The sequence below is a fragment of the Oncorhynchus nerka genome, linkage group LG24 (genome assembly GCF_034236695.1).
Source record: "Oncorhynchus nerka isolate Pitt River linkage group LG24, Oner_Uvic_2.0, whole genome shotgun sequence".
Classification (NCBI taxonomy): domain Eukaryota; kingdom Metazoa; phylum Chordata; class Actinopteri; order Salmoniformes; family Salmonidae; genus Oncorhynchus; species Oncorhynchus nerka.
Genome location: NC_088419.1, coordinates 50,848,787 through 50,867,703, shown reverse-complemented (window position 1 = coordinate 50,867,703; position 18,917 = coordinate 50,848,787). Strand labels below are relative to the sequence as shown.

Here is an 18,917-nt window from a genome sequence, read left to right as displayed (position 1 = left end):
TAACCTTTTGGTTATCAATCACATTCTATTATATCTGAAAATATTATGACTTCAATGAATGTCACATCAATGTTTCAATTTGTCACTTTTTGCTTAAAAGGTCAGCACCCTGTCTAGCCTGCCAGAATTTTGAGAGGGCGAAGACTGTGGCGCCGGAGTTGAAGCCCATCAAAGTTGTTTGCACGATGGCACATGATCGGTAAGTGTCCCTGTGGTCAAAAAAATATTTGACCTCAGCAGAGTTGAATATTATAGAATGTGTGTGTATGTGTGTCAGTATCCTTACAAATATGAAAATATGCATACTGTATGACACAGATACGGGTAAGAATAAAGTAATCTCTCTAACACTCTAAATGTTAGGGGTGGACCTCATCTGACCCTTCACTAAATCCAGGAATGGCAACAGCTGGTGTCTGACGGCGACCCATCACTTTACCAAGTGGATGGAGGCAACACCCATTAAGGTCAGTAAAGGAAGAGTACGTGCTTAACTCTAAATTCCCTTCTATAACCCATAAAAAAAGGGTGCTTTGAACCAAAAATAGGTTTTCGTTTTGTATGATACCCATCAAGGACAAGAGTGGCGAGGCCACCTCCAAGGCGATGATGGACTTCTTCAACACCCACGGTTCTCCTGAGGTCATGTTGAGTGACCGAGGTCATGAACGCTGGAACAAGGTACGGATGTTATAGGTTATATTCTGTCACCAGTGGTTTGTTTTATTTATTTTTTACAATTTGTTTTTGTTTTTCCATGGTACATAATCAGACATATTTCAATATTTTACTATTTTACATTGTCAATAGGTGTCACTTTCCTAACCCCTCCTCCAGGTTTGGTGATGGACCAACCAGACTCTCAAGACTGCCATGGACAAGTCCCTTGATTGGTACCAGGAAGGGTGGGAGAACAACCTGAAGGTAATTCTCTTTGCACACAACACAAAATGTCCTGAAGCTAGTTTTAGTTTCCCTAACACTGATATTTTTGACTTTGTCTTCCTAGAGTTACCTCGGTTGAAGCCAACAATCTTCCCCAGTTGGAGCAGTTGGACGGTCGATCACTGAAAGCACTGACGCCCTACACTTCAAAGAAGCCCAATAGAAAAAGTGTGTTAAGCTTCGGTTGACATTTGAGAAAGCAAGAAATGGTAGTTCTGCTGAGCTTGTAAAAATGTACCTCTTCAATTTATCTCTCCAAATGACTTTAGGACAGACTGTCCGAGCCCCCCAGGAGGTATCCCACCCACCAGTGAGTTTGGATCAGTCTGATTCTCTGTGCTCTGAGTCGGAGGGGGACAAGCTTGAGGTAGGCTATACCTTCCAAAAAGTGTTGAAAAGTACATATCTCCCGTTTATAACACTGCACTAATCCATCAGATTTTCTCTTAGTAAAGTGTAATCTGTGTTTGCTTGTTTACGTCTCTGTCTCCTCCCCTGTTCCCTTTATCTCTGCTCCTGTTCTCCAGGACCTAGGGGTTCTGCCCAACACCCAGACGTGGATCCACCTGATGTCTTCCATTACCAACCACCCTGCAACTTTTCATTACATCATCTACAGCTACTGTTATTGTCATGTTGTCATTATCTGCTAAGAAGGTTTTCTTGCTCCATCATACTGGGCTCATAATATGTGAGATACACAGATGAATTAAAAACACTAGCACTGCAAACACTCAGAACAAAGGGAGCAGCAGTGCCTGGACTTTGCAGTCTCCCTCTTCACGTCCCCCTTCCGAGACTGGCTGCCTGATGAAAACAAGTGACAGGCAGAACCTTCCACCCACACAGTAACCACCTCCTCCATATTCCACACACCAGAATTCAGTATTTCAGACTTTGATTGTGTACAAAAAAAAATCTGTGAAAATAAATGAATTACATAACTGTACCAAAAAATAGTTGATGTATTAAATCTTAAATATTGGCAGGTTGGTTTTCACTGCTGTTCCACATGATTCATTATTGTATCCTAGGACCTACAATATATACATATATATTCAACCACAAGAGGGTGCTAATGAGCTATGCGAGATAGGGGGAAAAAAATCATAATAGAGGCCTGCTGAAATGATATTATTTCAGTGTAGATAAGGGAATGGGAGGTTAAAATAAAAACATGGCAGCCAGACAAGCCAGTGTAACTTTTACAGATGCACAACTGAGTGCATCCTGTCATCACCGCCTGGTACTGCAACTGCACCGCCCGCAACCGCAAGGCTCTCCAGAGGGTGGTGCGGTCTGCCAAAAGCATTACCGGGGGCAAACTACCCACCCTCCAGGACACCTGGAGCACCCGATGTCACAGGAAGGCCAAAAAGATCAACCGGCCACTGCCTGTTCAACCCGCTATCATCCAGAAGGCGAGGTACAGGTGCATCAAAGCTGGGATTGAGAGACTGAAAAACAGCTTCTATCTCAAGGCCATCAGACTTCTAAACAGCCATCACTAACTTAGAGAGGCTGCTGCCTACATAGAGACTCATATCACTGGTCACTTTAATAAATGGATCACTTTAAACAATGGCACTTTAATAATGTTAACATATCTTACATTACTCATCTCATATGTCTATACTGTACCTTAAACGGCAGGTAGCCTAGTGGTTAGAGCGTTGGGCTAGTAACTTAAAAGGTTGCAAGATCAAATCCCTGAGCTGACAAGGTAAATTTCTGTCAATCTGCCCCTGAACAAGGCAGTTCCGGGGCAGGCTGTCATTGAATATAAGAATTTGTTCTTAACTGACTTGCCTAGTTAAATAAATGCCATCTATTGCACCTTGCCTATATCGATTGGCCATTGCTTATTTATATGTACATATTGTTATTCCATCCCTTTAGATTTGAGTGTATTAGGTAGTTGTTGGGGAATTGTTAGATATTACTGGACTGCCGGAACTAGAAGCACAAGCATTTCGCTACACTCACATTAACATCTGCTAACCATGTGTATGTGACCAATAACATTTGATTTAATTTGATGCAGAAGCTCGGTAGAAAAACTCCCTAGAAAGGCAGGAACCTAGAAATAAACCTAGAGAGGAACCAGGCTCTGAGGGGGGACCAGTCCTCTTCTGGCTGTGCTGGTTGGAGATTATAACGGTACATGGCCAAGATGTTCAAATGTTCATAGATGACCAGTAGCGTCAAAAAATAATAGTCACAGTGGTTGTCTGGCCAGGTAGTCTTGAGGCATGGTCCTAGGGCTCAGGTCCTCCGGGAGGGGATGGAGAGGACAAACCTGTTTCCGGTCTAACCAGTCTTCTCTTTCAGCCCAAGGACACATTCATACCCGTTACACGAAGACCATCACATAAATACACAAAGAAAGGGGAAACCTAGTCAGTTGCACAACTGAATGCATTCAACCCAACCCCTCTGAATCAGAGAAGTGTAGGGGGTTTCCTTAATCAACATCATTGGCACCCAGGGAGCAGTTGTTTGGGTTAACTGCATTGCTCAAGAACAGAACAGCAGATTTTTCCACCTTGCCGGCTCAGGATTCAAACCAGGGATTTTCAGTTACTGGCCCAATGCTCTTAACTGCTAGGCTATCTGCCGAAGAACATACCTTCGTTCATGATGATCCGACATTACATGGGTGACACAGTAAAAATGTAGTTTTGATCAACCTTGCTCGAGCTGCGGTAAATGTAGATATCAAAGAACACTGCTGTTCTGCGGGCAGAGTGGTGGGTGAAACCATTCACTTCAGAAAAAGGTGTGATATTAATAAAGTTTCCTTTCATTATGTGTTGTCGAATTCATACAAATATTTGCTGCCATGTAGTAAGGTTGGCAATACGAGAGGTCTTCAGACGTAACATTTTTGTATTATTTTCCTTGAAAGAACAACTAGTGGAGTTTTGAGTGCTTCTCCACTATTTGGAAAGTTGGTCTGTCTGCTCTTCAGTCTGAGAGAGATATTCTGAGAGCAGGTTTGTGTCTCCTTCTGTATGTAAAAACTGTTTACAACTCTATAACAAAATAGTGTCTTTGGAAAACTGGTTCATATATCCTAAAGTCAATATAGCATATTTGACTATGTATATATTTATGTTGCCGTTAATGTATTTAAAGCCTACTTCGGAAAGTTAATCAAGTGTTTGTAATTTTCATGATAGGTACACTTCAAATATGACAGACAAAATGAAAAAAAAATCCAGAAAATCACATTGTAGGATTTTTAATGAATTTATTTGCAAATTATGGTGGAAAATAAGTATTTGGTCAATAACAAAAGTGTATCTCAATACTTTGTTATATACACTTTGTTGGCAATGACAGAGGTCAAACGTTTTCTGTAAGTCTTCACAAGGTTTTCACACACTGTTGCTGGTATTTTGGCCCATTCCTCCATGCAGATCTCCTCTAGAGCAGTGATGTTTTGGGGCTGTTGCTGGGCAATACGGACTTTCAACTCCCTCCAAACATTTTCTATGGGGTTGAGATCTGGAGAATGGCTAGGCCACTCCAGGAACTTGAAATGCTTCTTACGAAGCCACTCCTTCGTTGCCCGGGTGGTGTGTTTGGGATCATTGTCATGCTGAAAAACCCAGCCACGTTTCATCTTCAATGCCCTTGCTGATGGAAGGAGGTTTTCACTCAAAATCTCACAATACATGGCCCCATTCATTCTTTCCTTTACACGGATCAGTCGTCCTGGTCCCTTTGCAGAAAAACAGCCCCAAAGCATGATGTTTCCACCCCCATGCTTCACAGCAGGGGGACACGTCTGGCACTGCAGGATTTGAGTCCCTGGCGACGTAGTGTGTTACTGATGGTAGGCTTTGTTACTTTGGTCCCAGCTCTCTGCAGGTCATTCACTAGGTCCTCCCGTGTGGTTCTGGGATTTTTGCTCACCATTCTTGTGATCATTTTGACCCCACGGGGTGAGATCTTACGTGGAGCCCCAGATCGAGGGAGATTATCAGTGGTCTTGTATGTCTTCCATTTCCTAATAATTGCTCCCACAGTTGATTTCTTCAAACCAAGCTGCTTACCTATTGCAGATTCAGTCTTCCCAGCCTGGTGCAGGTCTACAATTTTGTTTCTGGTGTCCTTTGACAGCTCTTTGGTCTTGGAGTTTGGTGTGTGACTGTTTGAGGTTGTGGACAGGTGTCTTTTATACTGATAACAAGTTCAAACAGGTGCCATTAATACAGGTAACGAGTGGAGGACAGAGGAGCTTCTTAAAGAAGAAGTTACAGGTCTGTGAAATCTTGCTTGTTTGTAGGTGACCAAATACTTATTTTCCATCATAATTTGCAAATAAATTCATTAAAAATCCTACAATGTGATTTTCTGGATTTTATTTCTCATTTTGTCTGTCATAGTTGAAGTGTACCTATGATGAAAATCACAGGCCTCTCATCTTTTTAAGTGGGAGAACTTGCACAATTGGTGGCTGACTAAATACTTTTTTGCCCCACTGTATCATTACTGTTGCTCCTATCTAAAAGATACTGTATATTGTGTCCTACCTAACGAGTGAAGGTGTGGCTGTGACTGTCCTGTCAATGCCCGTCATCACTGTTTAAATATTTTACTGCAGGTATGCATTTTTACACATGCACACATGAAGACTCACTCAAGGACCCAAGTATTGTGCATTGTATATCTATTGTCATTTTCTTTGGACTGTACTAAAATTGTTATTGTTTAGCTTCATGGCTGTCACAATAATGGGGGTTGTGTGTTGGAGCGATTTTGCATGTGAAAGAAGATGTATGTCCTCCTCCTTTTCCGCAGCAACCAGTGATCTGGGTCAACAGCATCAATGTAACGGTATAGCTTCCATTCCTCTCCTCTCCCCTACATGGGCTCAAACCAGGGACCCTCCGCACACAACAACTGCCTCCCACGAAGCATCATTACCCATCGCTCCACAAAAGCCGCAGCCCTTGCAAAGCAAGGGGAACAACTACTTCAAGGTCTCAGAGCGAGTGATATCACCGATTGAAAAGCTATTAGCGCGCACACCGCTAACTAGCTAGCCATTTCACATCGGTTACACATACACTCAATTAGTATTTGGTAGCATTGCCTTTAAATTGTTTAACTTGGGTCAAACGTTTTGGGTAGCCTTCCACAAGCTTCCCACAATAAGTTGGGTGAATTTTGGCCCATTCCTCCTGACAGAGCTGGTGTAACTGATTCAGGTTTGTAGGCCTCCTTGCTCACACACGCTTTTTCAGTTCTGCCCACAGAGTTTCTATAGGGTTGAGGTCAGGACTTTGTGATTGCCACTCCAATACCTTGACTTTGTTGTCCTTAAGCCATTTTGCCACAACTTTGGAAGTATGCTTGGAGTCATAGTCCATTACGAAGACCCATTAGAGACCAAGCTTTAACTTCCTGACTGATGTCTTGAGATGTTGCTTCAATATATCCACATAATTTTCCTACCTCATGATGCCATCTATATTGTGAAGTGCACCAGACCCTCCTGCAGCAAAGCACCCCCACAACATGATGCTGCCACCCACGTGCTTCACAGTTGGGATGGTGTTCTTCGGCTTGCAAGCCTCTGAGCGGCCTTTCAGGTTATGTCGATATAGGACTTGTTTTACTGTGGATATAGATTATTTTGTACCTGTTTCCTCCAGCCTCTTCACAAGGTCCTTTGCTATTGTTCTGTGAGTGATTTGCATCTCTCACACCAAAGTAAGTTAATCTCTAGGAGAAAGAACACGTCTCCTTCCTGAGCGGTATGACGGCTGCATGGTCCCATGGTGTTTATTCTTGCGTACTATTGTTTGTACAGATGAACGTGGTACCTTCAGGCGTTTGAAAATTGCTCCCAAGGATGAACCCGACTTGTGAAGGTTTACAATTTGTTTTCTGAGGTCCTGGCTGATTTCTTTTGATTTTCCCATGTCGCCAAACAAGAGGCACTGTGTTTGAAGGTAGGCCTTGAAATACATCCACAGGTACACCTCCAATTGACTCAAATTATGTCAATTAGCCTATCAGAAGCTTCTAAAGCCATGACATCATTTTCTGGAATTTTCCAAGCTTTTTAAAGGCACAGTCAACTTAGTGTATGTACAATTCTGACCCACTGGAATTGTGACACAGTGAATTATAAGTGAAATAATCTGTCTGTAAACAATTGTTGGAAACGTTACTTGTGTCAACCACAAAGTAGATGTCATAACCAACTTGCCAAAACTATAGCTTGTTAACAAGAAATTTGTGGAGTGGTTGAAAAACTAGTTTTAATGACTCCAACCTATGTGTATGTAAACTTCCGACTTCAACTGTATATATAATTGAGTCAAAGCCACATACAAACATTGTATTTTTGTGGCTTTCTTGAGTAAGGCAGCTCCAAAATGCAGGTGTTTCAGCCTAGCTCAGTGCTTTCTGTGGTGGTGGGGCAAGCCAGCAGAAAATACGGAGTGTTGCGCCGTGATTGGCTCAGTGTTCTGTCACTCATGGTGACACTACGTCACCACCAAGTCTAAGGGGAGAGCTAGAAAATTCTAGCCCTTTGGGTGCTGTCCTAGAGTTACATCCAAGAATGCTCAAGGTCATTGGCCACAGGTAAAATTATGTCAAATCACATATGTACAGTAGCTTTGATTGGACTGATCATGTCAACATCATACTTTCAAAAATTGTAGCTGGTAGTCATCTTGAATCAAGTCTTCAATCTACTGGCAAATCCTTTTTAATCCTTCTCATATGAAGAGAAATAATGAAGAGAAATTATAGATAAAATGCATCGGTGCTCATTGGCCGTTGGACATAAATATTACACAACAAGTTGGTAATCTCAAATTCAACAATGAGTGGTTTTGGAAGGAAACAGTGACAGTGGCTAACGTTAACTGCAGGCATTGCAAAGCAATCACTAGCCTGCTATTCAGTGGAGTGTATCAGGAATCGAGATAAGACCCAGATGCAGACACATCGAATTGACAATGGTTTAATATTCCAACAGAGGCCGAAAATAGACAGGTCAAGGCAGGCATGGATCACTAAACCAGAGGTGGGGCAACGGTACAGGTCCGCAGGCAGGCTCAGGGGAGGCAGAGGTCAACAATCCAGAGGTGGGGCAAAGGTACAGGTCAGGCAGGCGGGCTCAGAGTCAGGACAGCCAAGGGTCAAAAACCAGGAGGGCGAGAAAAAGAGACTGGGAAAAGCAGGAGCTGAGAACAAAAACTTGACAAACAAGACGAACTGGCAACGGATTAACAGAGAACACAGGTATAAATACACAGGGGATAATGGGGAAGTTGGGTGACACCTGGAGGGGGGTGGAAACAATCACAACGACAGGTTGTGACAGAGTGGCTGTGTGGTCACAAATCTGGGATTAAGGGGCTCTTTTCCAAGTTTAAAATTATAAACATTCAACATTGGCCATGCTGGCAATGAAGCGTGATTTGTGTCACAAAACAACTGTTAACTCGGATCTGCGAAAACTTGACTTCAATGAGTTCAAGACAACAGGGAAGTACTGTATGTTTTGAATGGTCATCCAACTCAGAGTTGTAACTCCAGCTTCTTTCTAGAGCTATGACTTGAAAATCAATGACGTCATTGTGACGGAGATGCTGAGAGTCGAGAAGGAGGTGAAACGTTAAATAAAACAACAAACATGGAACGAGACAACATAACAGTAGCATCTACGCATAAACACAGGAACATTACTGACTGGGGAAAGACCCTATGGGAGCATCAGATATAGGGGAGGTACTAAGTGAGGTAATGGAGTCCAGGTGTGCCTCATGATGACGTGCAGGTGCGAGTAATGATGGATCCCAAGACCGGTGGTTAGTATACCTGTGACGTCAGGAGTGGGAGTAGACGATGATGACATTCCTCTAAAACAGCCTATAGGCTACATGTGCACTGCCAATTCAGAACAGTAGGCTAAGTTATGAGGTGGAAAGGGACCAAAGTATTGTGAGGCACATGGGCTACTAACAGCTTACTACACAACATACACTTAGTATTACTTTCTTAGCTACAGTATACATATCTCCCTGGAATATTACATCATTTATGTAGCAGCATTACAAGACATTTTTGGACTCACCTTGTTGTGCTGTTCTCACTTGAACAGGAAGGTGGCAAATTTCATTATGGGCAAATTCTGTCATCAAATTCTAGCATTCTCTAGATTTATGGTGCTTTCAAGACAACTGGGAACAAGGTTGAATCATGAAGTCAGTGTACTTCAGGCTGGAGCGCGAGAAAGAGGCCCGTGTTCCCGACTTGGAATTCCGAGTTGGATGACCGTTCAAAATGTATTTTTCCAGTGGGAGCTAGTTTTTTTCTTTAACTTAATGAATTCTGAGATTTCCCAGGTCCGAGTTTCCAGTTGTTTTGAGAGCGGCAGAAGTCATGCTGGATTGACAGCATGGCCAATGTATTCAACCTTTTCTGGCCCATGGTGTTGCGTGTGAATGTTTATCCTTTTAAGCTAATATACCATTGCAATGCTTAAAAGCCAGATCAATGCCAGTGGGCTGGACAGACCATAATATTGTGACCATAACCATGAACACCAAGGTTCCAAAGAAACCCCCTAGGATTGTGGTCAAAAGAAATTTTAAAATATTTAATCATGAGTTATTTCTAAATGATTTAGCTGCTGTACCCTGGGAGCTGATTTATCTAGAGGATGATTTAAATCACGCTACAGAATGTTTTATTGATTTGCTCATGGAGGTAATGGACTATCATGCCCCTGTAAGAAAGAGAACATCTTGGTGCCCGTCCATCTCCATGGATTGATGATGAACTGGGCGAAGCTTTTTCTCAAAGAAATATGGCAAAAGTCTTAGCAGCCAAGTCAAAATTAGAAATTGATGAACAGAATTATAGAACATTACGTAATTATGCAGTTAAATTGAATAGAAAGAGAAAAAAAAGTTATTTTACAACAATGCTTTTACTGATTGTAAAAATGATTCTAAAAAGGTATGGAACACAGTTAAGGGCTTACTTGGTACATCTATCTCATCATGCCCATGTAGTGTGGAGGTTGACGGGAGAATAATATCAAAACCAGTTGATATTGCCAATCATTTTGCAGATTTTTTTACACAGAAAATTAAATTACTAAGCAACAATGTAGACATACATTCTTCCAAACAAGCTATTGTCCAATGGATTGATGATCATATTATGAGCAATAAGATCTGCTCTTTTAGTCTACAAACGGTGTCAGTGGAGGAGGTGTTAAACCTGTTGAAGTCATTGCCTGATGGTAAATCTACAGGTTATGGTCTTATGGACAATTTTTTTGCTTCGCTGAGCTGCTCCCCAGATTGCAGTTCCACTGAGATACATATTTAATTGGTCACTGGAAAAGGGGTTGTTTGCAAATGTATGGAAGCATGCGAAACTGTGTCCTATTCCAAAAGACTGTAAAGAACCCATTACTCCTGCCAATAGTCGACCAATTAGTCTACTCCCTACACTTAGTAAGATATTGGAGGGTATTGTGAGTAGACAAATGTGGGAGTATATGGAAAATAATAATCTGATTACAGCCAATCAGCATGCTTATCGCAAAAAACATTCCACTACCACTGCATTGGTTAACATGACTGACCAGTGGCTCAATGCTATGGATAATGGCAAATTTGTAGGTGTACTACTGTTAGATTTCAGTGCAGCATTTGATTTAGTGGATCATGAAATAATTTTGACAAAATTAATGCATTATGGTTTTAAGGAGGTAGCATTGAATTGGGTACAGTCCTATCTAACTGACAGGAAACAGTCCACCTATATCAATGGTTCATTTTCTTCCCCTAATGTGTTAAACTGTGGAATACCGCAGGGCAGCTGCCTTGGGCCACTTCTATACTTAATATATACCAACGACCTTCCCTATGCCTTGGTTGAAACTCACGCTACTATATTTGCAGATTATACTACAATTTATGCAGCAAGACAATCGGTTCAACGGGTACAGCAAGCTTTACAAGGAGATTTGGAGAATATTAGGAAATAAAGCAGCAAGGATTGTTTTAAGGTGGAGATATGGTTCTTCTGTTGCAGTCATGCACAGTGTTCTTGGTTGGTCCTCAATTGACAAGATAATTGAAAAAAAACATGCTTATTTTATTTTAGAATATACATCATTTAAAATGGCCAAGTTCTATTCACAATGGTATTCAGTTGGTAAGAGACAGACATTCCGTAAATACTAGGAATAGATTGTCCACCATCTATGCGTTATCCAGACAGAAAATAGAAATAGGCAAAAGAACATTTCGATTTAGAGCAATAAAGAAATGGAATAAATTAACTGAGCAAACTAGAAACCTTTCAATATATAAATTTAAACATTATTTTAAAACAATTTAAATATAGTATATAGAAATGTTGTGGGACTATAGTAGATGAAGAATCAATATTTTTTAGATAGAGTATTTATTGGGTCATTATGCTAGTATATCATGTATGTTTGTAATAGTGTGTTATATGTGAAAGTGGGTTTGTATTATAAATTGTATTTTAATGTTAAGGACTCTTGGAAGATTAGTCCAAATGGGGACTAAAAGAGATCCTAATAAAATAAAATAAAATCACGCTTGGAAAAGAGACCCTTAAAACCAGACTTGGACCACACACCCTCTCAACCGAATAGCAGGAAGGGGAAGGAAAAAAGTGATTGCTTTGCAAGGCATGCAGTTAGCCACTGGTTGGCCCTCCACCACAGAAAGCACTGAGCTTGGTTGAAACACCTGCATTTTGGAGCTGCATTACTCAAGAAAGCAAAAAGAGACTGTTTTGATGTTTTATTTTTTACATTGTTTGCAAACTGATATGTGACATATTAATGCCAAAAGCACATGCAAAACAGGCATCAACAAATATATATATATATATATATATATATATATATATATATATATATATATATATATTACCAGTCAAAAGTTTGGACACACCTACTCATTCAAGGGTTTTTCATTATTTTTTAAATAATTTTCTACATTGTTGAAATAACACATACGGAATCATGTAGTAACCAAAAAAGTGTTAAACAAATCAAAATATATTTGAGATTCTTCAAAGTAGCCACCCTTTGCCTTGATGACAGCTTTGCACACTCTTGGCATTCTCTCAACCAGATTCTTGAGGTAGTCACCTGGAATGCATTTCAATTAACAGGTGTGCCTTGTTAAAGTGCAGTTGCAGAAACCATCAAGCGCTATGATGAAACTGGCTCTCATGAGGACCACCACAGGAAAGGAAGACCCAGACTTACCTGTTAGTTGAAATGCATTCCAGGTGACTACCTCATGAAGCTGGTTGAGAGAATGCCAAGAGTGTGCAAAGCTGTAATCAAGGCAAAGGGTGGCTACTTTGAAGAATCTAAAATGTAAAATATATTTAGATTTGTTTATGTCACGCCCTGACCTTAGAGATCCTTTTTTTGTCTCTATTTTTTGGTTTGGTCAGGGCGTGAGTTGGGGTGGGCATTCTATGTTTTGTGTTCTATGTTTTCTATTTCTGTGTGTTTGGCCGGGTGTGGTTCTCAATCAGAGGCAGCTGTCTATCGTTGTCTCTGATTGAGAACCATACTTAGGTAGCCTTTTCCCACCTGTGTTTTGTGGGTAGTTGTTTTCTGTTTTTGTGTCCGTACCAGACAGAACTGTTTCGGCTTCGGTCGTTCTCTTTGTTATTTCAGTGTTCAGTTCAAATAAATGTATGAACACGTACCACGCTGCACCTTGGTCCTCTCCTTCCAACAGCCGTTACAGTTTAACACTTTTTTGTTTACTACATGATTCCATATGTGTTATTTCATAGTTTTGATGTCTTCACTATTATTCTACAATGTAGAAAATAGTTCAAATGAACGAAAACCCTTGAATGAGTAGTTGTGAACAAACATTTGACTGGTACTGTGTATACATATACATTTTTTTTTTTACTGAACAGGTGTCGCTCAAAACACATGCCCTGAATGACGAGTCACCACTGACAATACCAGAGATATATTTTTCGGAGGGAATTGAATATCTTCAACTGCATTGAATGGACTAATCAGGATGTAGATGAAAGTTACTTCAAAGCAGAAAAAAACAACTCCTCATTTCAGTGCAGCAAATCAGTAAATCACCATATAATCTGCCTGAGGGAAATCAATCTCTTTTTATTGATTGCTTTTCTGAAACTTTAGTACTTTAAATGGGTTTCATCGACGGCAGCATTAGAGAGAGACAGAAGCAGTCTTTGGTCATGGTATAACAGCAATCCATGCTTTGGTTTTGTTTCCATGGCACATTTTAGCATTTGTGGCACAAATCCCATTAAAGTTATCGTACCGAAATTATCATTTTTCGCTAATATCCAAATCATTCGAAAGTGTCTAAAATTGATTGTGAAGCTCAACAAAGTCACTTATACATGATTTGAACATGATGCGCATCAATGGGATTTGTGACACAAATGCTAAAACGTTAGCACGTGGGAACTTTGCCAGGGAAACTAAACCAAAACTTGAATTACTATCATACCTTGTCCATAGACTGCTTACAGGGTAAGAAAAACAATATGTATTTTTGTAATTTGTATGAACCATCCCTTTAAAACATATTCCCTTATTTGAACACAGGGTATGGCTTGTAAAATAATGATAAAGAAGTTGTATTTCATGTTAAAGTACATAAAACATAAATATTCCGTACAAATAGGCAGATATGCACATTACATCCTGCCAGTACCAAACCTACAGTATGTTTATGGCTTTTTCTACCCTCTGCTGCCACCTCCTGGCCATGCTCATCTACTGTAGTGTGTGCGTGTGTGTGTGTGTGTGTGTGTGTGTGTGTGTGTGTGTGTGTGTGAGAGAGACGTTCCCAAAGAATTTGAGCAATGGTAAGAGTCCCTCGATAATTAACTTGTCGTACTGAGATGGACACTCTCAGCTCAACACCACTTTTCTCCACTGGACGTCACATGCTTAAAGGAGCTCTATGTGAGGACTATCTCAAACCACTCTTAACTGGTTAGGGGTACAGACTTTGTGTCATGCATGACTAGTCATGTTAATTGGATACTTTTGCTTGAGCTTAACACTTATAGCCATTGCTTTGCCTTGACCCTAACATGACATTTCTCCCAAATCCTGGCAGGCAGAGATGGGATCTGTGCTGCCACAAGAAGCCCTGCAGAGGACAGTGATTCTCCACAAAGGGTCCATGTCAAAGTCAAGGGACGCTGCACAGTAAAATAGTGAACGTTGTCTGAGAGAAAGCTCTAAGTACAGGCCGCAGAATTAGGTTATATGCTATCAATCCATTCTTACTTCTGGTGGATATTAGCAATAGAGCCGACTGGATATAGACCAACTATATCAGTCAACCTATAGCTATCAAAGAAATTATCATTTTTAAAGTGTTCTCGTATCACTCACTCAAAAAAAAAGAAGCCAACTGACATTTACTCCTGAGGTGCTGACCTGTTGCACCCTCTACAACCACTGTCATTATTATTATTTGGCCCTGCTGGTCATCTATGAACATTTGAACATCTTGGCAATGTTCTGTTATAATCTCCACCCAGCACAGCCAGAAGAGGACTGGCCACCCCTCATAGCCTGGTTCCTCTCTAGGTTTCTTCCTAGGTTCCGGCCTTTCTATGGAGTTTTTCCTAGCCACCGTGCTTCTACACCTGCATTGCTTGCTGTTTGGGGTGTACAGCACCTTGTGACATCGGCTGATGTAAGAAGAGCTTTATAAATCAATCTGATTGATACATTGCTTTCCAATTTTACTAATACATTCACAATATAGATTATGGTGACAGTGTGAAGTGTGAATCAGGGCTATATCGAGATTCATGTATAACATTTTTATTTGCCATCAGCGTGCTTACCTTGGTGCCAGTCTCTGTATGCGTCTCCTTTAAGAGTGTTTTATCACACGGTTGATGACGCTCTCTCGTGCTGTAAACACGGCTCGCTCAGCTGCGTGGCGGAGACAGCTCATACCAAGGGCCCGAGGTAGGCTACTGTATTTACGTAGACTGGGCTATTAAAACGCTGTTCACCTCCTCATATGATATCTGCAGAATCTCCTGTCTGAGGTGCAATGGCTAGGAAGACTGACATTCCTCCTTCATACTATGGTGAGTCGCCACGTTCGTCTTTGTTTAACGTCGGTAACCGTTCTTTCTACAAGACATGACAAAGGATAGCCTACAACAGTATGCTTACTTTTGTTATTGGGTCGCTTCTGGCGCTAGCTCTGATTTCCAAAATCTAACATTGTAGCAAGATACAATACAATATTATGCAAATGTAACGCTCATATAAAGCGATACTTTGTTACAAAACTGGATGCCGAATTAACCATGCGTGTTGGCTACCAAAATAACAATGTTTTAATTTCGAAAGTAGGCCTACTGGATATAATAATGCCATGATATTGTTTAATTCACTCCAGTCATGAAATGTAACACAAGTGAAACTTTCTATTATAGTTTGGCTATGGAGCTCTGCTTTTGTTGATCACAGAATACAGTGCACCCTCTTGGGGATTAACACTTGGCGTGCAGTGTACACAAACCCATTGGTACAAAGGTTACTGTTACAGTTTTAAACGCATACTCTGGTTAAATTCAACAATTATTATTAAACGTTTCCATTTTCCTGTTCAACCATTGACAATAGATGACTTAAATGTATTGTTTTGATTAAGAAAACAAGTGAATTGCATCTGAAAGCCAAGATAAACAACAATGCTCATAAACAATGTCCATTGTTATTTGGCAAATAGGCCAGCAATGTAAAGAGAATATTTGTTCCCCTTTGTCCCTAAGTGACAGTTTTCTGAATGGTTGGCATATGGATATTCAATCTCTGGGCAGATTTACTGTCCATTAGCTGGTCCTCTTTGTTAGGTTGTTTATGAAAATGATATAATCCTGGACTCGTGCCAGATGCCATAGAAGCCACATAACTACAGTATTTCAAGTGTGAAATGACAGCTTTTATGAGCAATAATACGGTAATAACACAGTTTACCCCAGATTATTAGACAAAGGAGCACTGATACAGTATTGCAGGCAGAGCTATGTAAGCTCTAGCTATGGCTTATGTAATTACAGAGTAATAGTCAATACACTGAAGGCTATTTTACTCATGTCTGTTGTTATTACAGAAAGTACATGTCACAACGTCTTATAAGTAGTGATTTTACAGTCATGATTATAGGATGGCTTGACCCTCATTATAATCAATCATTACTGTGCATGATCAATCATTATAATTGGGTCATCCTTATAATAGCTGAATGAGTCACAAAACCAGTGTGTGAGCCAGCCCAGTCCATGCAGCTTATCTGAACACATACAGTATCTTATCCACAATGTAGTCTTTGAGACAACAGGCAAAGGTAGGCTACACTTCCCTAGTATTTATTTGGACAGTGAAGCAACATTTTTTAAATTTGGCTCTTATACTCCAGCATTTTGGATTTGAGATCAAATGTTTTCATGCATAGCTATCTGTTTTACCATTTTGAAATGAATGCACTTCATGTACTCTACATGACTAAAAGTATGTGGCCACCTGCTCGTCAAAAATCTCATTCCAAAATCATGGGCATTAATATGGAATTGGTCCCCCCTTTGCTGTTATAACAGACTCCACTCTTATGGGAAGGCTTTCAAATAGATGTTGGAACATTTTTGCAGGGATATGCTTCCATTCAGCCACAAGAGCATTAGTGAGGTCGGGCACTGATGTTGGGCGATTAGGCCTGGCTCACAGTCGGTGTCCTAATTCATCCCAGAAGTGTTTGATGAGGTTGAGATCAAGGCTCTGTGCAGGCCAGTCACGTTCTTCCACACCGATCTCGACTAACCATTTCTGTATGGACCTCGCTTTGTGCACGGGGGCATTGACATGCTGAAACAGGAAAGGGCCTTCCCCAAACTGTTGCCACCGGTACCCTCTGTATATAGCCTCGCTATTGTTATTTTACTGCTGGTCTTTAATTATTTGTTACTTTTATTTCTTATTCTTATTTTTTTAATAAATGTTTTAAACTTCATTGTTGTTAGGGCTTGTAAAGTAAGCATTTCACCTGTTGTATTTGGCGCATGTGACAAATAACATTTGATTTGAAGTTGGAAGCACAGAATTGTTTAGAATGTCATTGTATGCTGTAGCATTAAGATTTCCCTTCGCTGGAACTAAGGGGCCTAGCCTGAACCATGAAAAACATCCCCAGACCATTATTCCCCCCCCACCAAACGTTACAGTTAGCACTATGCATTCGTGCAGGTAGCGTTCTCCTGGCATCCGCCAAACCCAGGTTCATACGTCGGACTGCCAGATGGTGAAGCTTGATTCATTACTCCAGAGAACGCATTTCCACTGCTTCAGAGTCCAATGGCAGCGAGCTTTACACAACTCCAGTCGACACTTGGCATTGCGCATGGTGACCTTAGGCTTGTGTGCGGCTGCTCGGCCATGGAGACCCATTTCATCACGCTCCAGAAGAACAGGTCTTGTGCTGACGTTGCTTTCAGAGGCAGTTTGGAAATTGGTAGTGAGTGTTGGAACCGAGGACAGATGGAGGTTACGTACTGTGAGATTGCGTGGCCTACCACTTCGCGGCTGAGCTGTTGTTGCTCCTAGACGTTTCCACTTCACAAAAACAGCACTTCCAGTTGACCAGGGCAGCTCTAGCAGGGCAGAGATTTTATGAACTTGTTGGAAAGGGGCATCCTATGATGGTGCCATGTTGAAAGTCACTGAGCTCTTCAGTAAGGCCATTCTACTGCCAATGTTTGTCTATGGACGTTGCATGGCTGTGTGCTCAATTTTTGTAAATAACAGCTGGTGCACGATATCTAAGGAAGTCTTGAGGTTTTGCTCGCCTGAGGTAAAGTATCTCATGATAAGTTGTAGACGACACTATCTACCTAGAGTGTTTTCATCTGTATTTTTCGTAGCTGTTTACATACTACCACAGACTGATGCTGGCACTAAGACCGCACTGAATGAGCAGTATTCTGCCATAAGCAAACAAGAAAACGCTCACCCAGAGGCGGCGCTCCTAGTAGCCAGGGAGTTTAATGCAGGGAAACTTAAATCAGTTTTACCAAATTTCTATCAGCATGTTAAATGTGCAACCAGAGGGGAAAAAAACTCTGGGTCACCTTGACTCCACACACAGAGACGCATACAAAGCTCTCCCTCGCCCTCCATTTGGCAAATCTGACCGTAATTCTATCCTCCTGATTCCTGCTTACAAGCAAAAATTAAAGCAGGAAGCACCTGTGACTCGATCAAGAAAAAAGTGGTCAGATGAAGCAGATGCTAAGTTACAGGACTGTTTTGCTAGCACAGACTAGAATATGTTCCGGGATGTTCCAGTCATTGGCTTCATCAATAAGTGCATCGATGACGTAGTCCCCACAGTGACCAAAAGTACATACCCCAACCGGAAGCCATGGATTACAGGCAACATCTGCACTGACCTAAAGGCTAGACCTGCTGCTTTCAAGGAGTGGGACTCTAACCCGGAAGCTTATAAGAAATCCCGCTATGCCCTCTGACGAACCATCAAACAGGAAAAGCGTCAATACAGGACTAAGATCGAATCGTACTACAGCGACTCCGATGCTCATCAGATGTGGCAGGGCTTGCAAACCATTACAGACTACAAAGGGAAGCACAGCCGAGAGCTGCCCAGTGACACGAGGCAAATAACACTGAAACATGCATGAGAGGATCAGCTGTTCCGGAAGACTTTGTGATCACGCTCTACGCAGCCGATGTGAGTAAGACTTTTAAACAGGTCAACATTCACAAGGCCGAAGGGCCAGACGGATTACCAGGACGTGTACTGCGAGCATGCGCTGACCAACTGGCAAGGTTGAGAGCTTCAAGTTCCTTGGTGTCCACATCACCAAAAAACTAT

General features: G+C 41.3%; 1 protein-coding gene and 1 long non-coding RNA gene across 4 annotated transcripts in view; both read left to right on the top strand.

Annotated features, from left to right (window-relative positions):
- Nucleotides 1-836: 836 nt before the first annotated feature.
- Nucleotides 837-1,302, top strand: LOC115107512 (uncharacterized). The gene is made up of 3 exons (XR_003860211.1): nt 837-924; nt 1,010-1,113; nt 1,215-1,302. It is a non-coding gene; the product is annotated as an uncharacterized LOC115107512 (long non-coding RNA).
- A 13,627-nt stretch (nt 1,303-14,929) lies between these two features.
- The window catches only part of slc44a5b (solute carrier family 44 member 5b), a 53,156-nt gene continuing 49,168 nt past the window's right edge, over nt 14,930-18,917 (top strand). For 2 of the 3 annotated variants that reach the window (XM_029632058.2, XM_029632057.2), the window contains exon 1: nt 14,930-15,111. In XM_029632058.2, the coding sequence (XP_029487918.1) occupies nt 15,075-15,111 (37 nt within the window). In that variant the 5' untranslated portion in view covers nt 14,930-15,074. The remainder of the gene's footprint in view (nt 15,112-18,917) is intronic. The other variant, XM_029632056.2, reaches the window with a different exon arrangement.